The sequence below is a fragment of the Protomyctophum parallelum genome (assembly GCF_964188405.1).
Source record: "Protomyctophum parallelum genome assembly, chromosome: 5".
Lineage (NCBI taxonomy): Eukaryota > Metazoa > Chordata > Actinopteri > Myctophiformes > Myctophidae > Protomyctophum > Protomyctophum parallelum.
Genome location: NC_139702.1, coordinates 8344450 through 8366278, shown reverse-complemented (window position 1 = coordinate 8366278; position 21829 = coordinate 8344450). Strand labels below are relative to the sequence as shown.

The window sequence follows — 21829 nt, the reverse complement described above, 5'->3', positions numbered from 1 at the left end:
TACAGTCAGTACCATAACTGTACCTGTCAGGTTGTTAAAATCTGGGATGCACACAGATGAGTGTGTGAAGAAATTGCCGTCATATTGGCTACGCAGGCACTGCATTTGGCCTGCCATGCCTCCAGGATGCCCTTGTGTTTGCCTGTTCTGACACAGGCCATCCCAAACCGTTAAAGAACTAATCTTACCGGGCACAATCCAACTCTGCGGCATGTGTTTCTGAAGTAACAGTTGCAGAGCAGACTGCAGTATGCTCACGCAGTCCAAAAGAGCAGTTGGCCTGTCAAGCAGAAATTAAATCTGTCATCACTTCACGTTAATCTTAGGCTTGTACGGGAAAGATATGTCTAAAGCGAAGCCAAATTGCCTGTGGAAATTCACAAACGGAAACTTTGCAGCTATCTACGTATGGTGAATCATTTCCTTTTTAACTCTTGTGTATCTCTTTTTCTCCCCCTTTTTTCATTTCACTCATTCTTCCTGTCATTCCCACTATTCTTTCTTTCATCTTCTTTCTTTTCTGAAACACAGCCCATTTGTTCATTCTATGCTGTTTCTATTCACTGCCAGTCTACAGCAGTGTTGTTTTTGGCAGGCATTTTTTAGATTTAGTCAGTCTTAGTCTTTTGGAAAAATGCTTAATTAGTCTTAGTCAGTCTTAGTCATTTGAAAAAATGCTTAATTAGTCTTAGTCAGTCTTAGTCATTTCTATCCTTGATAGTTTAGTCGACGGAAACTCCTAAGGGTTTTAGTCAGTTTTAGTCATTTTAGTAAAAGGTTTTAGTCCAGTTTGTCAAAAAATAAAAAGTCTTTAAATAAAATGTCTATAGCGTACAGGTATTAATTAGAGCTGGGACTCGATTAAAAAATAATAATCTAATGAATCAGAGGCTTTGTAGTTAATCTCGATTAATCACATTTTAATCGCATATAATTATTTGACCCAAGAACTGTGAGAGAGCCATTTTTTAATGGATTTTGGTATACTAGTGAATCAATGAATAGTGAATACATAAGTTTAAGCAATAAACATTGTTTTTGTAGTAATAATATCTCAAAATTAATTTATATACAGCTTTTCTGAGTACCCAAAAATGCTTTACAAGGGGGACATGAATCAAAAACAACTTTATTAAAGGAAAAACACTAAGTAAATAAAAATAAATAGCTGGGGAAACTAATATTGAAGGTTTGGATGGTGGTGGGGGCATGTCTCTGAGAGTTTTGGGGAATGCATCCTACAGGGTTTGGGGGGGGGGGGGGGGGGGGCTTCAATTGGTGCAGCAAATATGTGACATGACCATAAGAAAACACCTCTGTGTTTCTTCCGTGGACATACAGTAACAGGCTAACAGCCATAGTAGATTTTACATTTTATTTGGCCATAACCGTTTAGTTAGAAACCATGTCATCTGGTCGGGTACTTGAACTGCTACTGGGAGTTGGAATAACGTTAGCTCTGATCCATAGTGTTAGAAGGAGGAAAGTAGGCTTTCACATCTTTTTTATGTTAAAAACGAGGGGCTGCCTGCACAGCTTCCGCGGGTGTGAGTGAGGGGAAAGGATCAAATTAAGTACCATAGAACTCATGAGTCCTAACTACACTATGGACCAGAGCTACTGTTGTTGATTGACGTTAGCTTCCAGGCTAGGCTCGGTGCAACATGTTTCGCATTGAGCCGACACTGGAGGCTTGACGAGGTGCGGTGATATGTGAATTCTTTATTGAATAATTGCACACAACTGTGCTGTAATCCACGCTATCATCGGATAGCCTTTTAAATCCTATTTCCAATCCACGGGGACAAGCAAAGTGATCATAGCGGTGCCGGCTTCCCCCAGTCTGGTGGTGGTCTGAAGAGGACACGCACACGGAGTCGAAATGGGACGGTGTGTGTGTGTGTGTGTGCATGCATGCAGATGGGCGTGACCAACTAGGAAAGGAGACTGGAGTCTGGAGAGGAGGATAGCGGCGAGTGCAGTGACATTATTGGCGGAACATTTTCATGCATTTAAAACTTTGTTCGTCAAAATCCACTAACATTTTCGTGTAGCCTCGTCTTGTCAACAATAACACACACACGTCTCGTCATCGTCATCAAACAGAGCTACGGTATTTAGCTCGTCAGCGTCAGTCTTGTCCCGAAATATTTTAGGGTCGTTCGTTTTAGTCCGTCTTAGTCCTGGAAAAAGGGGCGTTGACGTCGTCATTTACGTTATCGTCAGTCCTGACGAAAACAACACTGGTCTACAGTAACATGCCAAAAAAGACACCCTAAAACCAATAATAAAGAGAATAAACAAGTTTGCCGTATTCCGGATGCCCTTCAGGGCGTAAGTGTGCCTTTAAACCAAGACGTGCTCCAAACAAAAGACGCCATGTGTCTCCTTTGAATTCCCTATCATAACCAGAATTCTCTGACTCACATGCTGCAAACAAGCTGTTTGTGTTTGTGTGCGCGTGCGTGCGTGCGTGTGTGTGTGTGTGTGTGTGTGTGTGTGTGTGTGTGTGTGTGTGTGTGTGTGCTCGAGCCGGCCGTGGGTGTGCGTGTGTGCGTGTGTGTTTGGCTTTGTGAGAATAATAGTGTTGATAAAAACTGAGATTACTTGTACAAATGTCCTTCTAGCTGATCAGACAAACTGGCTAGGTGACTTTGAGGTTGTGTTGCCTTTGTTAAGTTCAACGCCACAGGTGTATGCCTGCTGGCTTTTAACACTTGGCTGTTAATCCAAAAGTAATTGACAATCTGAAACTGGTATTACCATTTCTCAAATGAACAAAACAAACAAAAGAACAAGAAAACAGAATCGCACAATTGCACCATTATAAAGAGATTGTTTTGACAAGTCTGTCTCGTATTGACTGTTTATTTTTTGCTTTTACAAAAAAAAAAATCAATGAATTTAAATTTCAAATAGGAAATAGCACCTGGACCAAAACGATATACCGGTACCTTCTTCTAAACCTCTAACCCACACAAAATAAAAAAAACAGAACTTTAATCTAATCTAAACTACATCACGATTCACCAAATAAAAAATAGAACTCTAATCTAATCTAACTGCTCTAATCTAAACTACATCAAAAGGTTTTACAAAAACCTGGTGCCAGTAGCTCTAGTCTAAACAATACCCACAACAGAGTTGTGGTTGGAATCAAGGTGAGTCAAACTTCTTGGTAGCAAGTCAAACAATCAACTTATCGACTTATCAGCATGACAACATTGTACCTTCAGAAATGGTAACTGAAGGAGGGAATGGCAAAGTATAGAAAATCACAAACGGAACAAGTCAATCATGGCAAGCGAGCAGCTAGGGGACACCATACCCAAGTACTAACAAAGTCCACAGGTGTTTGGTGCCTTTAAAGTGCCTTGCAGAGTCGAACGTAATCCGTTTGACTCCCCCACGCAAGGAACAAAACAAAAGACTATATGTAGAGGCCTTAAGTAAGAAAGCCCAACCGATCATGGGAAGGGTCGAGGATTGCCACCAGCAATCAGCGTAGTGTGGCTAGGCGGCACTTGGAAGTAAACGCACACTCAGAAACACTCCGACACACTTCCACAGACACACTACTGTACCGACACATGTAACAGCCATTCACCTTGAAACAGTGTGGAAAAACATGCTATAAGACTATTAGTTATAGTTAGCTATACGGGTATAGGTAATTCATCCATCACTATGCTGTTTATTTTATCTAAAATTACTTCATTACTCTAAAACAAGTCATTTAAATATCAATTTTGAGATAAATGGTCAAGATGTATCCGTAAAATGTCAAGGCTACAGTATGTAACCTGATGATCAAACCAACACACACACACACACACACACACACACACACACACACACACACACACACACACACACCCTCACACACACAAACACACACACACACACACACACACACACACTTCACCTGGCCCCAGCTTCCCCCTATACTCTTTTCTTTCCGTGCTCTTGATGAAGATGGATTTTCGAAGGATATTGCAAATTCCAGCCATGCTGGGCCAGCTCAGATCAGGCTCTCTGTGGGTTATGAGGGAGAGGGAGATGAATGGAGGAGACAGGGGAGAAGGAAAGGGGTGGGTGGTGGGGGGTTTAGGAGGCATGGGGCCGGAGGTACGCTCCTGGCTTTAATGAAACATCTCAGGTTTCTCTCTTCAACTTCCACCCCGGGAGTCTTGGAAAGGGCAACAGGGGGAGAGCTGGAGCACAGGGTTCATATGGACACAGAGCAGGTCAGAGAGAGAGAGAGAGAGGAGGAAGACAGTGGAATGAAAGGGAGAGAAGACATGTGGAGGCAGGAGAGAGGAGAGGCTGAGTGACAGAGTGCTGTCATGCTTGTAATCCAAATCACTTAGTATCTGTACACACAGTCAAATTCGCAGTGTTCATTTAACTCGAGAGTGAACAAATGTAACCAAATGGAGGTTACATTTGTTCACATTTAGAGTTACAAACTGATGAATCAACTCTATATAAATATATGTACACAATTTTACTGTGTACATATATTTCCGTTAGGATTCGAACCCATGTCCCGCTATGCCTGGTGATCTTATACGGAAAGGCCATTTAGGCCTAGAGGGTATTATTGCGTTTTGAGACTCCTGTGGTCAACCAGTAGTGGTCCTCCCCGACCACAGGTACATTTCTCAATAAAGCAGGTCGAACAACTACAACCACATCAGTATAACTGTTAGCTATCGTATACTCTACCACACAGATTGTTCTAAAGAAAGGTGTATTCACTAGAAGAAGCTACCTCCTCTACCTCCTCCTGAGCCATTGCTGACCTTTATACATGTGTGGGCATTTGTGTGCTTGCGTGTTTGTGCGTAATGCGTGCATAAATGTGTTGCACATTAAGGCCAAGACTAAACCACAGCCTTGTCTAAGTGAAATTTCAACCCATCTCCAGAATAGGAGTGAGTGTCCACAACCAGGCCTTAATCAGAAATGAGATGGTCCCGATAGGATGAGACCTCGAGTCTTTCCGTGGAGAGGAGATAGGGCAGAAGTTTGCCTCGCCAATTACATTCAAAGGGTTTCTTGACCTGAATCCATTGCTATCCATCAGATATATACAAAACCTCATTTGAACCGTTTAGAATTACCTCTGTCTGCATTCACGTGGAACTGTAACGCATTGTTCACTTATCCACTGGTAACTCCAACATTCTACAATTGCAACCAAATACCGGTAGACCTGGTCCATTGGGTTACACTTGGGGTACACTCGAGTTGGTCCCATATATAACATTACAATGTAGATATTTAGGTGACGCCTCCATCCAGAGAGACTTTTCTTAAAGGTATATTCAGTGATTTCACTCAAAAAAACCTTAGGTTTCGTTTTTGGCTGGGACCCAGCCTTTCGTCCAATCAGGATAGAGAGTCAAAAACGAAACCTAAGGTTTTTTGACCCCCAGGGGTTAACTGGGGACAGGGAGGAACTCCTTATATGGTCAGCACACTCTATAGTAGGGAGGATTATCACAACAAAACAAAAAAATAAGTGATATTTGAATTAAGTGAAATCACTGAATATACCTTTAATGTCGCCAGTTATTGAGATGAGAAACTGGAAGGAGACCTGCAGGCGCTCCTCAAATGAGGTGTGATTCAAAGCTAGCTTTAGTTTAGCCTAAATATGTCCAGTGCTGTTTGGAAACGTCGAGTCCGGGTAAACCCCGGTCAGAGTCAGAAGTAAAAGTCCTCATGCAGGCCTGTTTATTATTCCAACACCGATTCGCTATCGCTGAGTTTAAGAGCGGGCTAAAGCCTTTCACACTGTTTTCTTTTGAGTTGAGTGTTATGAATTCTTTATAGTGCCATATAAGCCATTGGATGTACGCAAGTCCATAGAGATCAATCGAATGTAAACACTTTGTTAACTTACTTAATTTCCTCTTTCTTTCTTTCTTTCTTTCTTGCTCTCCCTCTCTCCCCCTTTCTCTAATTTCCTGTATATGGCGCCCATGTGTTTGCTAACGTGTGTGGGCGAGTAAATGTGACTGCGGATGTGATTGAGTGTGCATGTGTTTGTACGAAGGAACTGTGAGTGTGTGTGTGTGTGTGTGTGTGTGTGTGTGTGTGTGTGTGTGTGTGTGTGTGTGTACAATGTTTGTATGTAGTAACTGTGTGGCTGTGGGTGTCCAGCCGTTTTAACTGAGACTGGGTTTCACGGGCTGGAGACTGTGCCATAAACACAGGGAAGAGGCAGAACACGCTTCTCACTTACCCCAGATTAGGTCATACTGGGTGGGCTCTGCTGTGCCTTTGCCAAGCAGAGAGCGGAGGTGTGTGCTCGTTTAGAACGTTTACAATGGTGGAGCAGTGTTTGAATGGGCTATAAATCAATCAATAAAATCCAATTCGAAAAGTGAATAAATCATGACTTTACGAACTGTTAAATCATAATCCCTACTGTCCCTATACATTTAATGATTTCCTTTTAATGACGTTAATTCTCAAAAGATCATTCTAAATGTTCCAAGTTTCATGTTTAAAGAAAAGTAGCAACAGTGCAGAGCTATGGGACACGTGCGCATACCAGAAAGTATAACATAATTGAAATTTAACATTTAATGGTTAATATTCACTGTTTCCCTCTTTCTTTCACTTTCAGAGGCTCCAGGCTGAGACCACCATGCCACCCTTTTTTCTGCTCCCTCCCATCCTCCTCCTGCTCCTCTCCTCGGGCTTGGTGTGGTCGAGTGACTGCCCGGCGGACTGCTCCTGCATGGCCCAGGACTCCATCTTCTGTATCCAGCGGCGCTCCACCACGGTGCCCCGCAGTCTCCCCGCCACCACCAGACAGCTCTACGTGTTCCAGAACGGCATCGACACGCTGGTGAGAGATGACTTCACGGGCCTGGACGAGCTGGAGCTGCTGGACCTGAGTCAGAATGAACTGATGGAGGTTCCGGATGGCGTGTTCCAGACACTGTCCACACTGAAGAACTTGGACTTGTCTTCGAACTATATCACCCATATTTCCAAGGACTGTTTTTCGGGGCTGGTGCAGCTGGAGAGGTTGTATCTTCATGCCAACCGTATCCAGAGCATCCATTCAGAGGCTTTCAAGAGTCTGGACATGTTGCTGGAGCTCAAGCTCCAACAGAACCAGCTGACCTCACTGCCAGCCCTCCAACTCCCCAAGCTTCTACTTCTGGACCTCAGCTCCAACAACTTGCCAGCCCTGGGCCCGTCCGACCTCCAGACCCCCCACCTCGAGTCCCTCAAAGTCGCTTCTCTGGGGCTAACCTACTTGGATGAAAATCTGATGGCTTCCCTGGGGAACCTCCATGATCTGGATATTTCCCAAAACCAGCTGGTGGAGATACCCCAGGCTCTGAAACATGGAGCCGTGAAGGGGCTGATCAGGCTCAGCCTCGCTGCCAACCCCCTTGGGGAGCTCAGGACAGAGGACTTCCAGAAGCTGGTGGGACTCCAGGAATTGGACCTGAGTGGACTAAACCTCCAAGGATTTCCCCAAGGTTTCTTCCAGACCTTCCCCAAGTTGGGACACCTGACAGCAGCCGAGAATCCCTTCAACTGCCTGTGTTCTCTGGCCTGGTTCCCTGTCTGGCTGAAGGACAAGACTGTGGATCTTGGGAGACCTGAGGAAACCAGATGCCACTTCCCCCCAGTCAACGCTGGAAAGATGCTGGCAGAATTGGAGCAAAAGGACTTTGGGTGCCCACCTACAACAACGGTGCTGACCAGCTCTCATGGGGAGGAGAGCACTCCTGTTCCCCCGCAGCCCACCACCTCCCCAGAGACCACCCGTACCAATGCCATCCCTCCGCCCAGTGACAACCCTCCTTCCAAAGCAGACAACCACCCACTTCCACCACTGCCACCAGCCTCCCCTAGCTCCACCAACAGAGAGCATGAGGAATATATGTGCCCGCCAAACATCTGTCTCAATGGTGGCACGTGCCGCTTCGACCCCCTGGGTCAGCTGGTCTGCATGTGTGATCCGAGGACCTCCGGCCTCTACTGTGAGAATGTGGAGGACATCCCTGAGCCGCCAAAACCATCCGCGACAGAACTCTCTGAGGTTTCCCTGATGACGACGCTGGAACCCGACGCCATCAGCTCTCGCCAGGTGACCTCCACTTCCATCCTCCTCGACCTGCACCGCTTCATCGAGACGAGACCCCACATACGCGGCATCAGGCTGACGTACCGCAACCTCTCGGGGCCTGACCGCCGGCCCATGTTCCTCAGTGTCCCGGCGTCCTACCCAGAGTACACCCTACGAGGCCTGCGGCCCAATTGCACGTACTCCGTCTGCGCCAGTCCGCTGGGCGAGCGAATCAACTCCCGGGCTAATAACGGCTCCGTGGAAGCGGGGTCGTGTACGGAGGCTCGCACCGCAGGGGTCCAAGCCACGTCTTCGGAGCCCTGGGCTATCGACGACCCGGGCCAGCTGAACTACACCCTCGTCCCTGCGCTGGCCGCGCTGGCCCTGGTGCTGGGCGTGGCGGTGGTCGCCGGGGCAGTCGTCTGCCTGCGGAGGAGAAGGCGGGCCAAAGCCGACATGGAGCTGGGCCCGGCCGAGCCTGACCCCATGGAGCTGGAGGGAGTCAAGGCCTGCATGGAGAACGGAGGAAACGGGACTCTACCCCACAAGCAGAAAGACATCGACCGCTGTCACACGCCCCAGGCAGCGCCCCTCCCCTTGCAACCCAACGGGGGCTTAGAATATGAGGTTCCGCTTATGCAAGAACATTCGACATCGAATAACAATGTAGGGGCCTTGAAACCTTCTTATTTCTAAGACTCCGTGCACTAACTTTGAAAGATGTGGTCGAGTGGACTCTCATGTTGGAGCCGAGGTCACAGACAACCCCCCCCCCTCCCCCCCCCCCCGCCCCTGCCCCCCAAAGGTTCATATAATCGGATAATAAAGTGATGCTTTTTTGAAGTCGTCCAGATGAATCCGATGGGGGCATTGGGGGGGACATCCCAACCAAGTATTTAAACGTTTAAAAGTGCAATCATCAACAAGGGTCTAAGTAGCAGGCTGAAAATGGAAGTGCCTTCTTGCATTGACATGTAATTCTCAACTTATTTTTTTGTTGCTTCGTCGATGAACTGCATTTGAATGAGCTGCAATCCTGTTTTCAGGATTTGGGAGAGACAGTGTGTGTGTGTGTGTGTGTGTGTGTGTGTGTGTGTGTGTGTGTGTCTTAGACTTAGAGGCTGGACTATGAAGCTGGAGGGGAAGGCAGTGAAATAAATGAAAACAGTGACATGAAAGGACATGTGCGTAGATTCAACTGTGCCACATGTCTTGGTACAAAACACGTTTTCTCAACTGTCCAAATGGGGGAAAAACTGCACTGAAAAAGAGATTATTTTCTTCAGAGTCTGAATCAATAACTGACATAAAAATGGTTATAATGGTTCTGTGAGAAGCTACAACAAGATACAAAACCCTGCAACTGGTTATTTTACTAATCATTGGCCATGCAACACAGGTACAGCATATCGTAAAAACCTTTGTACGGAGTATTACAACAAGAGTTGCATGCTTTCCTTTCTTAAACTGAACTGTGCTTTGCACTTTGGCTCGGCACCAAGATAGGGGGGGGGGGGTGTGTAAAACTTATCACAAACCATTATGGAAGATACATTTGCTGTGAAAGATAAATGAATGAAATGAAGAGACATTGAGAATGGACTCTACCGTTGGCTTGCATAGTGTCTTTTTCTTTTCTTGTTTTTTCTTGTTTTGCTGTGATACTACGTGCAGGCTGTGTTATGATATGACATGTTTCTGTGATGACTTTCTGTATTTCTTTTTTTTTATCATGTATATGGTATTCGCTCTATTTTCAGTGTTGTTATTGTTACTAATGTGGATGCGTTATGAATTGTTGTTCCCTCATTCAAAGTCACCATTGAATGGATTGTTGTAAATATATCCATTAGATCCATTTAGAAAAGTATCATTTTAATTTCATTGCACAGAGTGAAAGGGTCAAAACAAATGCCTTCTATAGAGCGCCAAAGTCAAAGTCACTCACACGTTTTTCTCTATGGAGAATAACATGGGGTCATCTTAAAATCGTCTCATATAAGAATTGTGGTCCAAAAATAAACAATCTGTCTCTGCGATATTATTTGTCAGGGAGGTGTCTCTGTATCGTTCACGGCAGTCAGTTCGACATATTATTTGATACAGTCTGCTTCTAGCGAAAATGTAAGTAATTCAGCAGCAGTAACAATAGCTTTTTCTCTAAGTCTGGTGATTCTTCATATCCATATGAGTGAGGTCGATTTGTTTCCTTTTCAAACGCAGTTCTTATATGAGGCGATCTAAAAATGGAGATTACTACAATGCAAATAAAAAGTACATGAACCTGTGGACTTAGCAACCTCTATCAATATTAACGTTAGACTTAGGTGCTCTATGTCAAATAGGAAATTGTGTGCCTTCAACACATGAATGAAGAAAGAAGTCCGCACACAGGCTCTGCTCCAGTGGTGTTTTGTTTTATTTAAAACAACGTTTCGGCTGTGAACGGCCTTCATCACCTGATGAAGGCCGTTTACGGAGCAGAGCCTGTGTGCGGAGTGCGGACTACTTTCTTCATTCATGTACCGGTATCTACCTTTAGTCCAGCACCAGCCAGGAACTGGATGTGTGCAAACCACCTGCTTTTTAAACTGCCTTCAACACATGCCCGAAATATGGATGATGCCCGAAATATGGTGCAATCAGTTATTTGAAGTAATTGATTTTTTTATTATAAAAAATAACCAATAGTTGCACTAGTATGGTTTACCCCAAACTGTTTGAAGATGCCAATCAAGCCACTAAGTGAACACAATCATGCAGAGACTGGCCTCTAACCTCCCAGAGTAGACAGAGCTGCATAAGGGCATGGTTAAGACAATGGGCTCTAACCTCCCAGACAGAGCTGCATAAGGGCATGGTTAAGACAATGGGCTCTAACCTCCCAGACAGAGCTGCATAAGGGCATGGTTAAGACAAACCTCAGACGTGGGGTTTTTTTAGCACCAGAGCTCTAAAACGGTGCTCAAACTCAAAGACCCGTCGCCACCAAACCAGAGGCATTAAAACAGCACACAACTTATGCCAAAGTTCAAGCAAGTTCAAAAAGCTTAAAAGTAAATGTACTCTATGTGTTAGTGACTAGTCATTTCCTCTAGCCACTGCAGTCCACAACCAGCGTTCCATTTGTAAACAAAGTAAGAAAAAACGGGGGGCATTTACCACTTAATTAATAGGCTACTTGTTTGACAAATAGCAAAAATAGCTGATCTACAAGCTGTTCTACAAGCTCACAACGGCTCGTGGGTCGTCATGCGTTGTGAGCTTGTAGAGCGGCTATTTTCACTATACTATGCAAAATTGGGATGTCAGCGTTAACGAGGTTAACATAATTTATTTTTAACCCATTTAGGACTGAGGTCGATGCAAAAACGCCTTCTAAATCCTGACTATGTTTTCTGGTTAAACGTATTAAAGAAATTACACAAATGTTGCTATAGCCATAGCAACAAGAACACAAAAATGGGTTCCTGTTTTGCAGGGTAAAAACCCCAAAAGGGCTTCCCGTCCTAAATGGGTTCATTCAAATGTTAAATTGTGATATTATCAAACACATCAGACAAGCTGTACATTTCCCAAAAGGTAAAGCAATTCAGTCCGACCACAAGCAGGGTTAAAACCTATCCCCACTGGTGATAAAAATGAACGACCAGACGGTGGGATATCGAAAGCAGAGGCATGGATCCCCTCCTCACTCCCCCAGCAAATCAAACCCTGACCAGAGGCGTCCGTAAGCAACAGTCCCAGTAGCTTATCATGTTCGCTTTTTCCTCTCTCTGTCCTGTTCTGGCTCATGCGTGCGCTTTCCCTTAAATGATTTGTTTTCATCCAATTCACGCATCGTACCTCAGTGTAGGCTATTGTGTACGGATTCTTGGCTGTGTGTTTGTGGACGGTTTTGCTTGCTTGCAACCAACCAGTCTATGAAAAGCACACAGACGTAATGCTCTGTTCAGTTGTAATTATCCACCGTTCCTGCCTGGGGCTGGGAAAGTCACAAAATGTTAGTGTTTACTTTGTGCTGCTTTTTCATATCACATAAATGACAGTGGTTCTAATCAAGCACGATATATGCGCACAAATCCATGTCGGTGAAATTGGTACATAAGACAGTTTATTTTTTCACGTTTCACAGTATGACATAAAAGGACAATAGAGCCTCTTTGGTTTGGCAGGAGAAAACCACAGAGAAAAGAAAGTAATACATAATACATGCAATATGAACTTTGACCTGTTCCTAACAAAAATTAACAAGGTTGCAGTTCTCTTATCTTACAGGCAAAGTTGTGTGCCATGTGTCTATGGATGTACAGGTATGCATGATTGAGCGTGCATGTGTGTGTGTGAGTGTGTATGAGTGTGAGTGTGAGCGTGTGTGTGTGCAGCACACATGAATATGTACAGTACATAGCTATCTGTGGGAGTGTGTGCATGGGTGTATGTGCAGTACACAGTAAAATTATCAGTGTTAATTCATAAATGTATAACTCTGAGAATGGTACAAATGGAACCAACGGGTCTATTTGGTCACATTTGTATACTGAGTAAAAAAACAGACAAGAAAAAGCAAAAACTCAGTATTTTACTGCGTGTGTGCGTGCTGTGTGTGGACAGGGGTGTGTTATTATTCGTTGTATAATTGAATGCACTACAGGCCAATATCAACTGTTCATCGTTCTTGCTGGCTTCATTATTTTGTACTTTTCTGTCAATATTCCAGTATAAACATAGATTCCAGATGTTCATTGATCTGTTCTCACTCTATATATCAACTGGAAGACTTCCTGAAACAGCTTTGGAGAGCTAGAGGGACAGGAAATATTTGAAATATTTTCAATATACTTATTACCTTCCCTGTTTATTTTGGGAAACCTTTTGTCTTTTTTATGTTCTTGTTTGTTTAAGAAGTCAGTTGTTTATGTGTACTCGTGTATGATTGATGCGATGAGTTGAAAATGAGTATTAAAAGACCCAATGTGAAAATGTGTGCATACTGTTTTATTTATTTTTTATTTTTTTAAACATTACTATATTCAGGGGATCAAGACCCATTTTTATGGGTCGTGAGTAAATCCCTTTATTTCTTTTTCCTACATTTTGTTTTGAATCATTAGTATATAAAATATTTTCATAAATTTAAATCAAATTCAAACATTTTTCAAATGTTTGACATTACATAAATAAATTCATAAAATTAAATACATTTCATAAATTAGGGGGAAAATAAACTTTAAGAAATAGTGATCTTGTAGATCTGCTATTTTCACTTTTTATCTTCACTTTCTCTACCCCTGATATTCTACTCTCTGAGGGTTGGGTGTGTGTGTGTCTTCGTGTGATTGCCCAGGTGTTATCTCGCAAACCTCCTGACCGATAAAGTGTCAGATTTGTTGTGTACACTGCCAGCCCAGCACGGCAAAGAATCACCTCCATGCATTATTTTTTGAAAGTCAGACTTCATAGATCACTGAAGTTTAACATCTTTATTGGAGCCACGCCGTTCTTATATGGATCTGGAATCCAAAGACCACATGTTTCAATTGTTTTTGAAATAATGGGCGCGTTCGGAAATAGTTTGCATTGCACTGTGCAATGCAAACTAATAGGCGAGTGCGCTCCTGGTGCGCATTTCCGAACGCACCCAATATTATCTCTGTCCTGATTTCTCCTCAGTGGCAGCCCTTAACTAAGTCCCTCCCCAACCCATCCTTGTCCAATAGGCACGTTAGCAGTGAAGAAAGCTTGACCAGCATAGCAACCGTTGCTAAACTATTTGGATTCGCATTGGACAATCGCTTTTTGGGGTGGGATTTAGTGAAGGGATAATTGATCTGAATTTGCACACGGACATTTACCATTAGCATAATTATATGCTAATTATGCCAACAGCGACAACCGTTTTTCACTATCCCCAATTACACGCTAAAGTAAATACTTTTAATCCCTGATATACTTAACTGTGCTGCAGTGCATAACCCAAACTCTGCACATACTTTGGGTGCTCATATCCCTGGACCGGTACAGTAATATATATAAATGACATGACATTAAACCACAAATGATCCGACACGGTTGGTCAGTAAAAAAAACAACATGTCATCTTACTTTTGGACTTGAGGAATCAGGGCTAATGTGCCGTTACGAAAGTTTAGTCATAGAGGCACATGACCTCCAACAACAACAAGAGTTGATTATCCTTCAGTACCTCCCATCACACAAAAACCTCACAATGATGACTTTGTGACGTCATATGGGTTTGTGGAAAAGGTGAATTTGCTGTATTTTATATAGACAAGAATAGCCAGTGGAAAATCTTACTCACTACACTTTCCAAATGACAAGATTACTGTATTTTTTCCCCTGGCTACTTAAACGGGACTCGAACACGCGACGTGCTGTAAGGCCAAAGCCTATATGTGGCATGCGCCTGGACAACTAGGCCCATTATAAGTTAACTTTTTGTGGGTCACATCACATTAGGCTACAAAACAAACAGTACAAATGTATTAAAGGACCATACCAGTGGTCTGGCATGTGTAGCCTACAGTACACATTGCTACTGACCATTTGGTTTGGAATAATTACCACAATTTGAATTAAAACTTTCAGGTGACAAACCTTACAATTTTCTGCTTGTTTTCCATCTGCCTTTAAAGGGATTGTGACATTAAAAAAAAAGGTTTTGGAATTGTTCTTGTTTTTTTTAGGTTTTCTAATCTCAATTGCACCCAAAAAACATGAACATTTAACATTCAGTAGATTTTCTGTGATCTGGGGTTTTCTGGCTCAAACAGGTGCTCTGATTTGCCGGCAGTAAGTGACATCACTTACTGCAAATCCCATATATGTCAATGGGATTTGCCAGCAGATGTCACTGTTTCACTGTGTTGCCTGTTTTCATTGTAGCTCAAAAGGCCCAAAAAAACCCAAAGAAAACTTCAGACCACAGAAAATCCACTGAATGTTCAAAGTTCAGGTTTTTTGGGTGTAATTGAGGTCATAAAACCTAAAAGAAAAAAGAATAATAAATGAAAATGAAAAAAAGATAGAACCTTGGGTGGGTGGAGTTACAATGTCACTAAATTGGTTATGTATTGAAAAACTGTTTTATGTTGAGGACTGCAGTATGTCTATGGCTTTAATGCGGTAAATATTTTTATCATACAAGCCAAGAGTTATTCGCTAAAACGTTAAGTGGTGGAGTACTGTACATGCCTGGAATTGATTGTGTGCATTTAACCCATCTTAACTATTAGGAGCAAAAGGCACCCAGGGATGGTTGTGGATCAGTGTCTTAACACTAGGCCTGGAGGAGATGGAACTGGGGACCTCCTGAGCCACTGCCACTCAGCCACTAAAGTTGTTCACCTTAGTGTTTCCCCAGGCCGAAGGCATGGGGAGAGAGTATGTTTTGCACTCCGTCCGTGTGTGTGCAGCTAAACTCCGGCACCGTTAACCCGGTCAATGACACATTTTGCACACACTCTCCCTGGATGCCAACGATGAACCTCTGCCCCAAACTTTCCAGAACGGCCTGTTATAGCGTCACCAGGAGGCCGCCTTTTTTAAAAACACATTTGTTGATATTACTTCAAAAATCCTGCAAAACGTTACACACTATCTCTATACTATAGAGATAGTGTGTAACTATAGAGTCTATAGTCATGTGTTCAAGCCGGATCTGTCCAATATTTCATATTCCATCCTAATTGGCTAACATTGGCTTTCAAAGTTTGCAGGACTGGCCCGTTTGGAACAAAAAGCCTCAAATCATGAACGCAGCGTGCAATTTACATGAAATCTTTCACAGACTTTCCTACTAGGCTGAGGAATATATCCCATCCTTTTCACATTGGCCTGTTAAAGCGCCACCAACAGGTGGATTTTTGCAAAACACATTTTTGGAACAACCTGACCTGCCCCGAGGGGCACTTTATCTAGTTTGTCTTCAGTTCATTGCCAGTGGTCTTGGCTTTGAAATGCACTGTTGTCCGTAGTTTCCACAGTAACCAAATAGCCGGATCACAAAGCCGGATTGTGTGAAGGCTCATGGTTCAGATATGTTGGCCATTTTCCCCTGATGACAACAACCTGATGTAAAAACCAGAGCTGCTACCCAGGCTTTACTCCCAAACATTATGGTCTATTGGTTGAAATGTTTAGAATTCTATATGTATCTGTTCTTTTCTAGAAAGACAATGAGCTCCTTTTCCTACCAAGAAAATGTCATCGTGAAGATACATACATCTTTTCCGGACACAGGAGCCGGCCAATACGAGTTCATACTGTATGTCTTAAAACATGGTCAATATACTATTTAATGTACTGTAGCATGTGTACATTCATCATAATTCAGCAAAACATAACTCTACTATATGTTATCCGGGTCCGGTTTAACTGGGCTTGCTGTTCTTTTAGCCTGTCAGGACTCTTTTTTTCCCCCCTTTATTTGTAAGATTTTTCTTTTGGCCTTTTCTGCCTTTATTGATAGGTTGAAAGTAGACTGACAGGAAATGGGGAGAGAGATGGGGCATTGGGGGGGCAGACACGCGGCAAAGGCCAGACGTTGGAGCTAACCGTCCAGGCCTCTCACAGGACTCTTGAGGTCAGTATGCAGCCAGGTACTAGCCTCGGTCGCAGCCTTACTCCTCCCACATGAAAAGGGGTGACATACCTATGCTAAAGAGGATTGAACTTAAGTAATGAACTTATAGTAGCCTATTGGCTGCTGCACAATGCAAGATAGTATCTATGTAGATATGTATGGAAATGTTTTTTTTACTTTCATTAGAAATACAGAAGAATCACATAAGAGAAAGAATGACTATACTTTCTGATGAGGCATAATATATGAAAAGTTTGAGGATTCTTTGAAAGCTCAGAGGCCCACATAGAGGTTCTGAAAGCAACCACAGGGCGGGCTTTTTAGATTAACGCCCCAAATTCCACTATAACTAGGGGGTAAAGATTTGTCTGTTTTGTGTTTACTAAAAGAAGGACCTTAGCTCTAGGGTTTGGCATGGGATGGTGTTCTATAACAGAGGCAGGAGAGGGCTATTTTTTTCAGTGTGCACCAAAATAGTCAGTACACAACTTTCAAAGTTAAATTAAAATGTTTAATGTGTACTGGGGAAATCGGAAAACATCTAGTATGTAGTAGGTCAACTGGGTCAAATTCTGTAAACCTCTCCATATATGGAGAAGGTGTAAGCCCAATCTGAGAACCACTGACATCCATTATAAATTAAAGTTAAATATTTGAAAAAGTATAACACACACACACACACACACACACACACACACACACACACACACACACACAGCCCCCTGGTCAGACGTAACATACTATATACACTGTGTGCAATAAACAAACACATACAACTCTGCACACATCACACTGACTGCAGAGTCACGATGAGCTCCTGAATTAAAACAACAATTTCACGGCTCATCACCCCCATAATCTACACAACGTGGTTCTCATTTGGAGGGGCATCCTTTGGGTGCTGTTGGGGTGCTGAGAGAGAGAGAGAGAGAGAGAGAGAGAGAGAGAGAGAGAGAGAGAGAGAGAGAGAGAGAGAGAGAGAGATGTGGGCTAGATTTATTTGAACAATCTGGCAGTAATGAAAGCAGGCTTGGTTTGCTGGGGGTGGAATGATGCAGAGTAAAAAGAAGGAAAAAAATGGGGGGGGGGGGGGGGGGGAACTGAAACCCAACTGCAGACAGATTTTTGGACACGATAATAGTTCAAACTTTCCATCCAAGCATGTTCACCCCCTGTGTGTGTGCGTGCATGTGTGCGTGCGTGCGTGCGTGCGTGCGTGCGTGCGTGCGTGCGTGCGTGCGTGCGTGCGTGTGTGTGTGTGTGTGTGCGCGCGCACACACGTGCGCCTGTATGATACAGCTATAGAGACCATATGTAAACCATTCCTGCTTGCATTGCAATATATCTTGCCATCAATGTTGACATACCTGTGTAAAATATAATGGAGGGGGAGGCCGCGGGAAAGGAAGAACAAGAAAAGTGTATTCATTGCTGCCAGAAGACAAAGCATGGTTTATGTCTTCTGGAGGTCCACGCATTTTTGGAAAGCAGATCTGGCTCCGAATATGTCGTGCCTGTGAGTGAGTGATGAATAACATCATTTTGTCCGCGTGTGCTCAAATGTTTTGTGCATGCAGTAAGCCCTTTGGCACTAACTTTAAATACACATCTACAGTCATTTTTCCACCGTTTATTTTAAAACACTGCAAGGGGAAGTCAATTCTGAAAGAACATTTTATGGAGTGCTATACAAAGTATCTCACTATGTTGTTGTTGTTGTTTTTGTATGCGTGCGTGCGTGTTTCCACAAATCTAAATATATCATTTACTACAGTATATATAAAAGGAAGTGTCAATGAAACATTCTGTTCAGCCACATAACATATCGTATCTTTTGGGCAGTATGTCCACATTTGATGTTCTTTTTTGTAAAATGAATATGCCTCAGTTACACAAGAGTGTCACACAAAAGTACAGTAGTGGAAGTATTAGATCTACTATCTACTTATAGGCTATTTTCTAAATAATAATATCTGTATCTTTAGATAATAATAAACAGGTTTTGGACATACAAGGTTTCCGCCAGCAACTAAATTAATATATTTTTCATTGCAGCCACATTAACATGAAATAAAGATAAACACAGATGTTACCAATGATACTGCCATTATAGTGAGTATATCCTGAGCCAACATGTGAGAAGCACCCTGTCTGTTTGACCTGAATGGAACACAACCTCAATTAGTAGCATTAGTACCACCTGTGTTTACCCTATAGTATTTAATGTCAAAAGTGGCTGCTGTGAAAATAAATCTCAATTCAAATAGCTATTATTGGTCATAGATTGCATTCTCCCCCGAAAGAAAGGAAAGCGCATTTTTCTTTTAAGGCGCAATCAGCCCCTACATAAAATTTAAGTGAACCAAGACTACAAGCTGGCTCACTTTGTAGTTCTCTCTAAAAATGTCTTAATTTCTTCAGCGTCACTTGGCCAATTCCTCCTTCTCGTGAGAAAAAGCCAGACAATAAAGCTCTGGATGGCTCTTTTCCTGTCTGAAATGCAATACAAGGTTTAATTAAGTTAACTTTAATTGCCATTCATTTGCCCATGGACCCCTAAAGGTCTCCTCTTACCCAGGGCCTGTAATGGCTTCCACGTTCTGTGAAGCGGAATCCACGTTTTAACCACTTAACCCATTCTGACCGGGCACCCATTTTGGTGTCGGCATCATGTTATGCTTTACCTATTGAAAAATAGCAGATCTACAAGCTCATATCGCGCCACCGAGTGGCGCGATATGAGCTTGTAGGTCTGCTATTTTTGAAAAAAATCGAACGACTGACATTTTTAGAATCTGATCTCAGGTCAGAATGGGTTAAACTCTATATACTTCGTTGACTGGGGTCCCTCAGGGCAACTATAGGTCTGCTAGTATTTTCCTCTACACCAATCTCTTCGGTGAAAACAGCCGATCTACCAGCTTTACAACGCATCAAGTTGTAACACGCTGTGACGACCACCAGCGTGTAGTTAACGCCACCATCTTGCAAAGCACACAAAGGAAAGTTTTTTGATCTGAGCAATGGAAGAGAGGATGAGAGAGAGAAAAAGACACAGAGAGAGAGAGAATTAATGACGAGGTCTAATAACAGTGCTGTCAGGTGCCCAGTCTATGATGTCAGTAGCCTACTATTAAGTCAGTCATCCCCTCTTAATAAAATCACACCTGTGTGAAGTGAGGGGCGCTCGGATCATTCTATTGCTTCATTGTTAATGGGACTCATTTACATATGACATAAATTCTCAATGGGAATTGTGTGGGAATTGTGTAGGACAAAAATACCGATTTGATCAGTATGATGTAAATTCTCCATTCATCAATGGCATTTAATGTTTGTGTTAGGACAACTATAGCTGAATATAGGAGGGGCTAGCGCCCCTCAAAGAAATAACGATCATTATGTTTTTAACTTTTTTGTACCACTGCTGCCATGAACACTGAACAGGCCCGGGCTCCCTCGTAAAATAACTCTTGTATCTAAGGGATGCACCTGTATAAATAAAAACAATAGGCTAGATAATCCATATCAATATTGGGCAAAGTTTCAGCACAATCTGACCTTCACTGACTTCCAGTGTACAATTTATGTATCTATAAAAAGGTTAAATATTTAAAAAAGTATAAAACATAGTGAAACATATTTACTTTCTTGGCCTACTGGTGGCGCACACAAGGAATCTGACCGGTCCAGAGGTCTGCGAGATTGGCCCTGGACACTCCCACAGACAGACGGACGCACGCACGCACGCACACATGCACGCACGCACTCTTCTAGACAGCTCGGAGTGTACCAAATGTACGGAGTGTACCATTTGTACACTCCTCAGAGTTAAGTGAACCCCGTGGACCTGACAGTGTGCTCAGGAGCAGCAGCTGGGGCCTTAATAGGCCGCTGAACTGGTGTGTTTTCCTGGGATAACAATAGGCTTCCTCGGCCAGGCAGGGTCATGTTGTTATTGGACATGACAGGACTGGACAGGCCAGGGATTAACAGGGACTTAACCCTTTCTCTGGCCTCCACTGCAAATAATAACATACGAGGGTGATAACGCATACATCATAGGCACACATGCATGCAAACCGTATACACTTCATACGAGGGTGATAACGCATACATCACAGGCACACATGCATGCAAACCGTATACACTTCCAGACAAGCATGCAATCTGGGAAGGGAGGAATGAGGCGAGCATGTACCGATACATTCATAATATGTAAGTGGGACATGCATGAATGTCCTACATAAGACTGTGCGTGTGTGCGTGCGTGCGTGTGACTGTGCATATGTGTGTGCTAGACTAGTGCACATTTTTTGGTCCATGAATGTAGGAACTCTCAAACTGATACTTGCGCCTTTGTTCCACACATTATGCAAGTGTTAATGTTAATTTACCCCCCAACGCATGCGCGCACAGCCGCACACCCGCGCACACACTTTTCAGCCCTCCCCCACTCTAAACACTCCATTGCCAGGGGCCTGTTCCCCTTGACCTTTCACCTCCAAATAGGTGACCTTTGACCTTTCCAGGAATAGAGTCCTGTCTGTTTCTGCACACTTGTAGCAAACAAAAGACAGGGTGTATTTGGAGTGTTTGGGTTATTTGACGGACGCAATTCATTCTATCCCTTATTTCATTCCACACACACACACACACACACACACACACACACACAGTCACACAGTCACACAGTCTCACACACACACACACACACACACACACACACACACACACACACACACACACACACACACACACACACACACACACACACACACACACACACACACACACAATCCCCCAGACCCCCACCCGGTTCTCTCTTTTACCATATTCTGTCCCCTTCCTTCAGTCAGTCAACCCGTTTATTGTCTCCACCAGGCCGAAGGTTTTGCAGGTTTTGCACTCCGTCCGTCCGTCCGTCCGTGTGTCCGTGTGTCCGTCCGTCCGTCCGTGAGGAGCTAATCTCGGCCACCGTTAACCCGGTCGATGCCAAATTTTGCACACACACTCCCTGGATGCCAACCATGAACCTCTGCCCCAAACATTCCACAACGGCCTGTTATAGCGCCACCAGGAGGCCGCTTTGTGCAAAACAAGTTTTTGCACAGTACACC

The 21829-nt window shown here is 43.5% G+C and overlaps 1 protein-coding gene and 1 long non-coding RNA gene across 2 annotated transcripts in view; both read left to right on the top strand.

The window, feature by feature from the left end:
- The window catches only part of LOC310858183 (vasorin-like), a 32588-nt gene extending 23719 nt beyond the window's left edge, over positions 1 to 8869 (top strand). The window contains exon 2 of the mRNA XM_083764289.1: positions 6641 to 8869. Within this exon, the coding sequence (XP_083620415.1) occupies positions 6662 to 8800 (2139 nt within the window). The 5' untranslated portion in view covers positions 6641 to 6661 and the 3' untranslated portion in view covers positions 8801 to 8869. The remainder of the gene's footprint in view (positions 1 to 6640) is intronic.
- Positions 8870 to 10695: 1826 nt separating this feature from the next.
- Positions 10696 to 12676, top strand: LOC310858884. Its single transcript, XR_014569241.1, has 2 exons — positions 10696 to 12439; positions 12516 to 12676. It is a non-coding gene; the product is annotated as an uncharacterized lncRNA (long non-coding RNA).
- The last annotated feature ends 9153 nt before the right edge of the window (positions 12677 to 21829 follow it).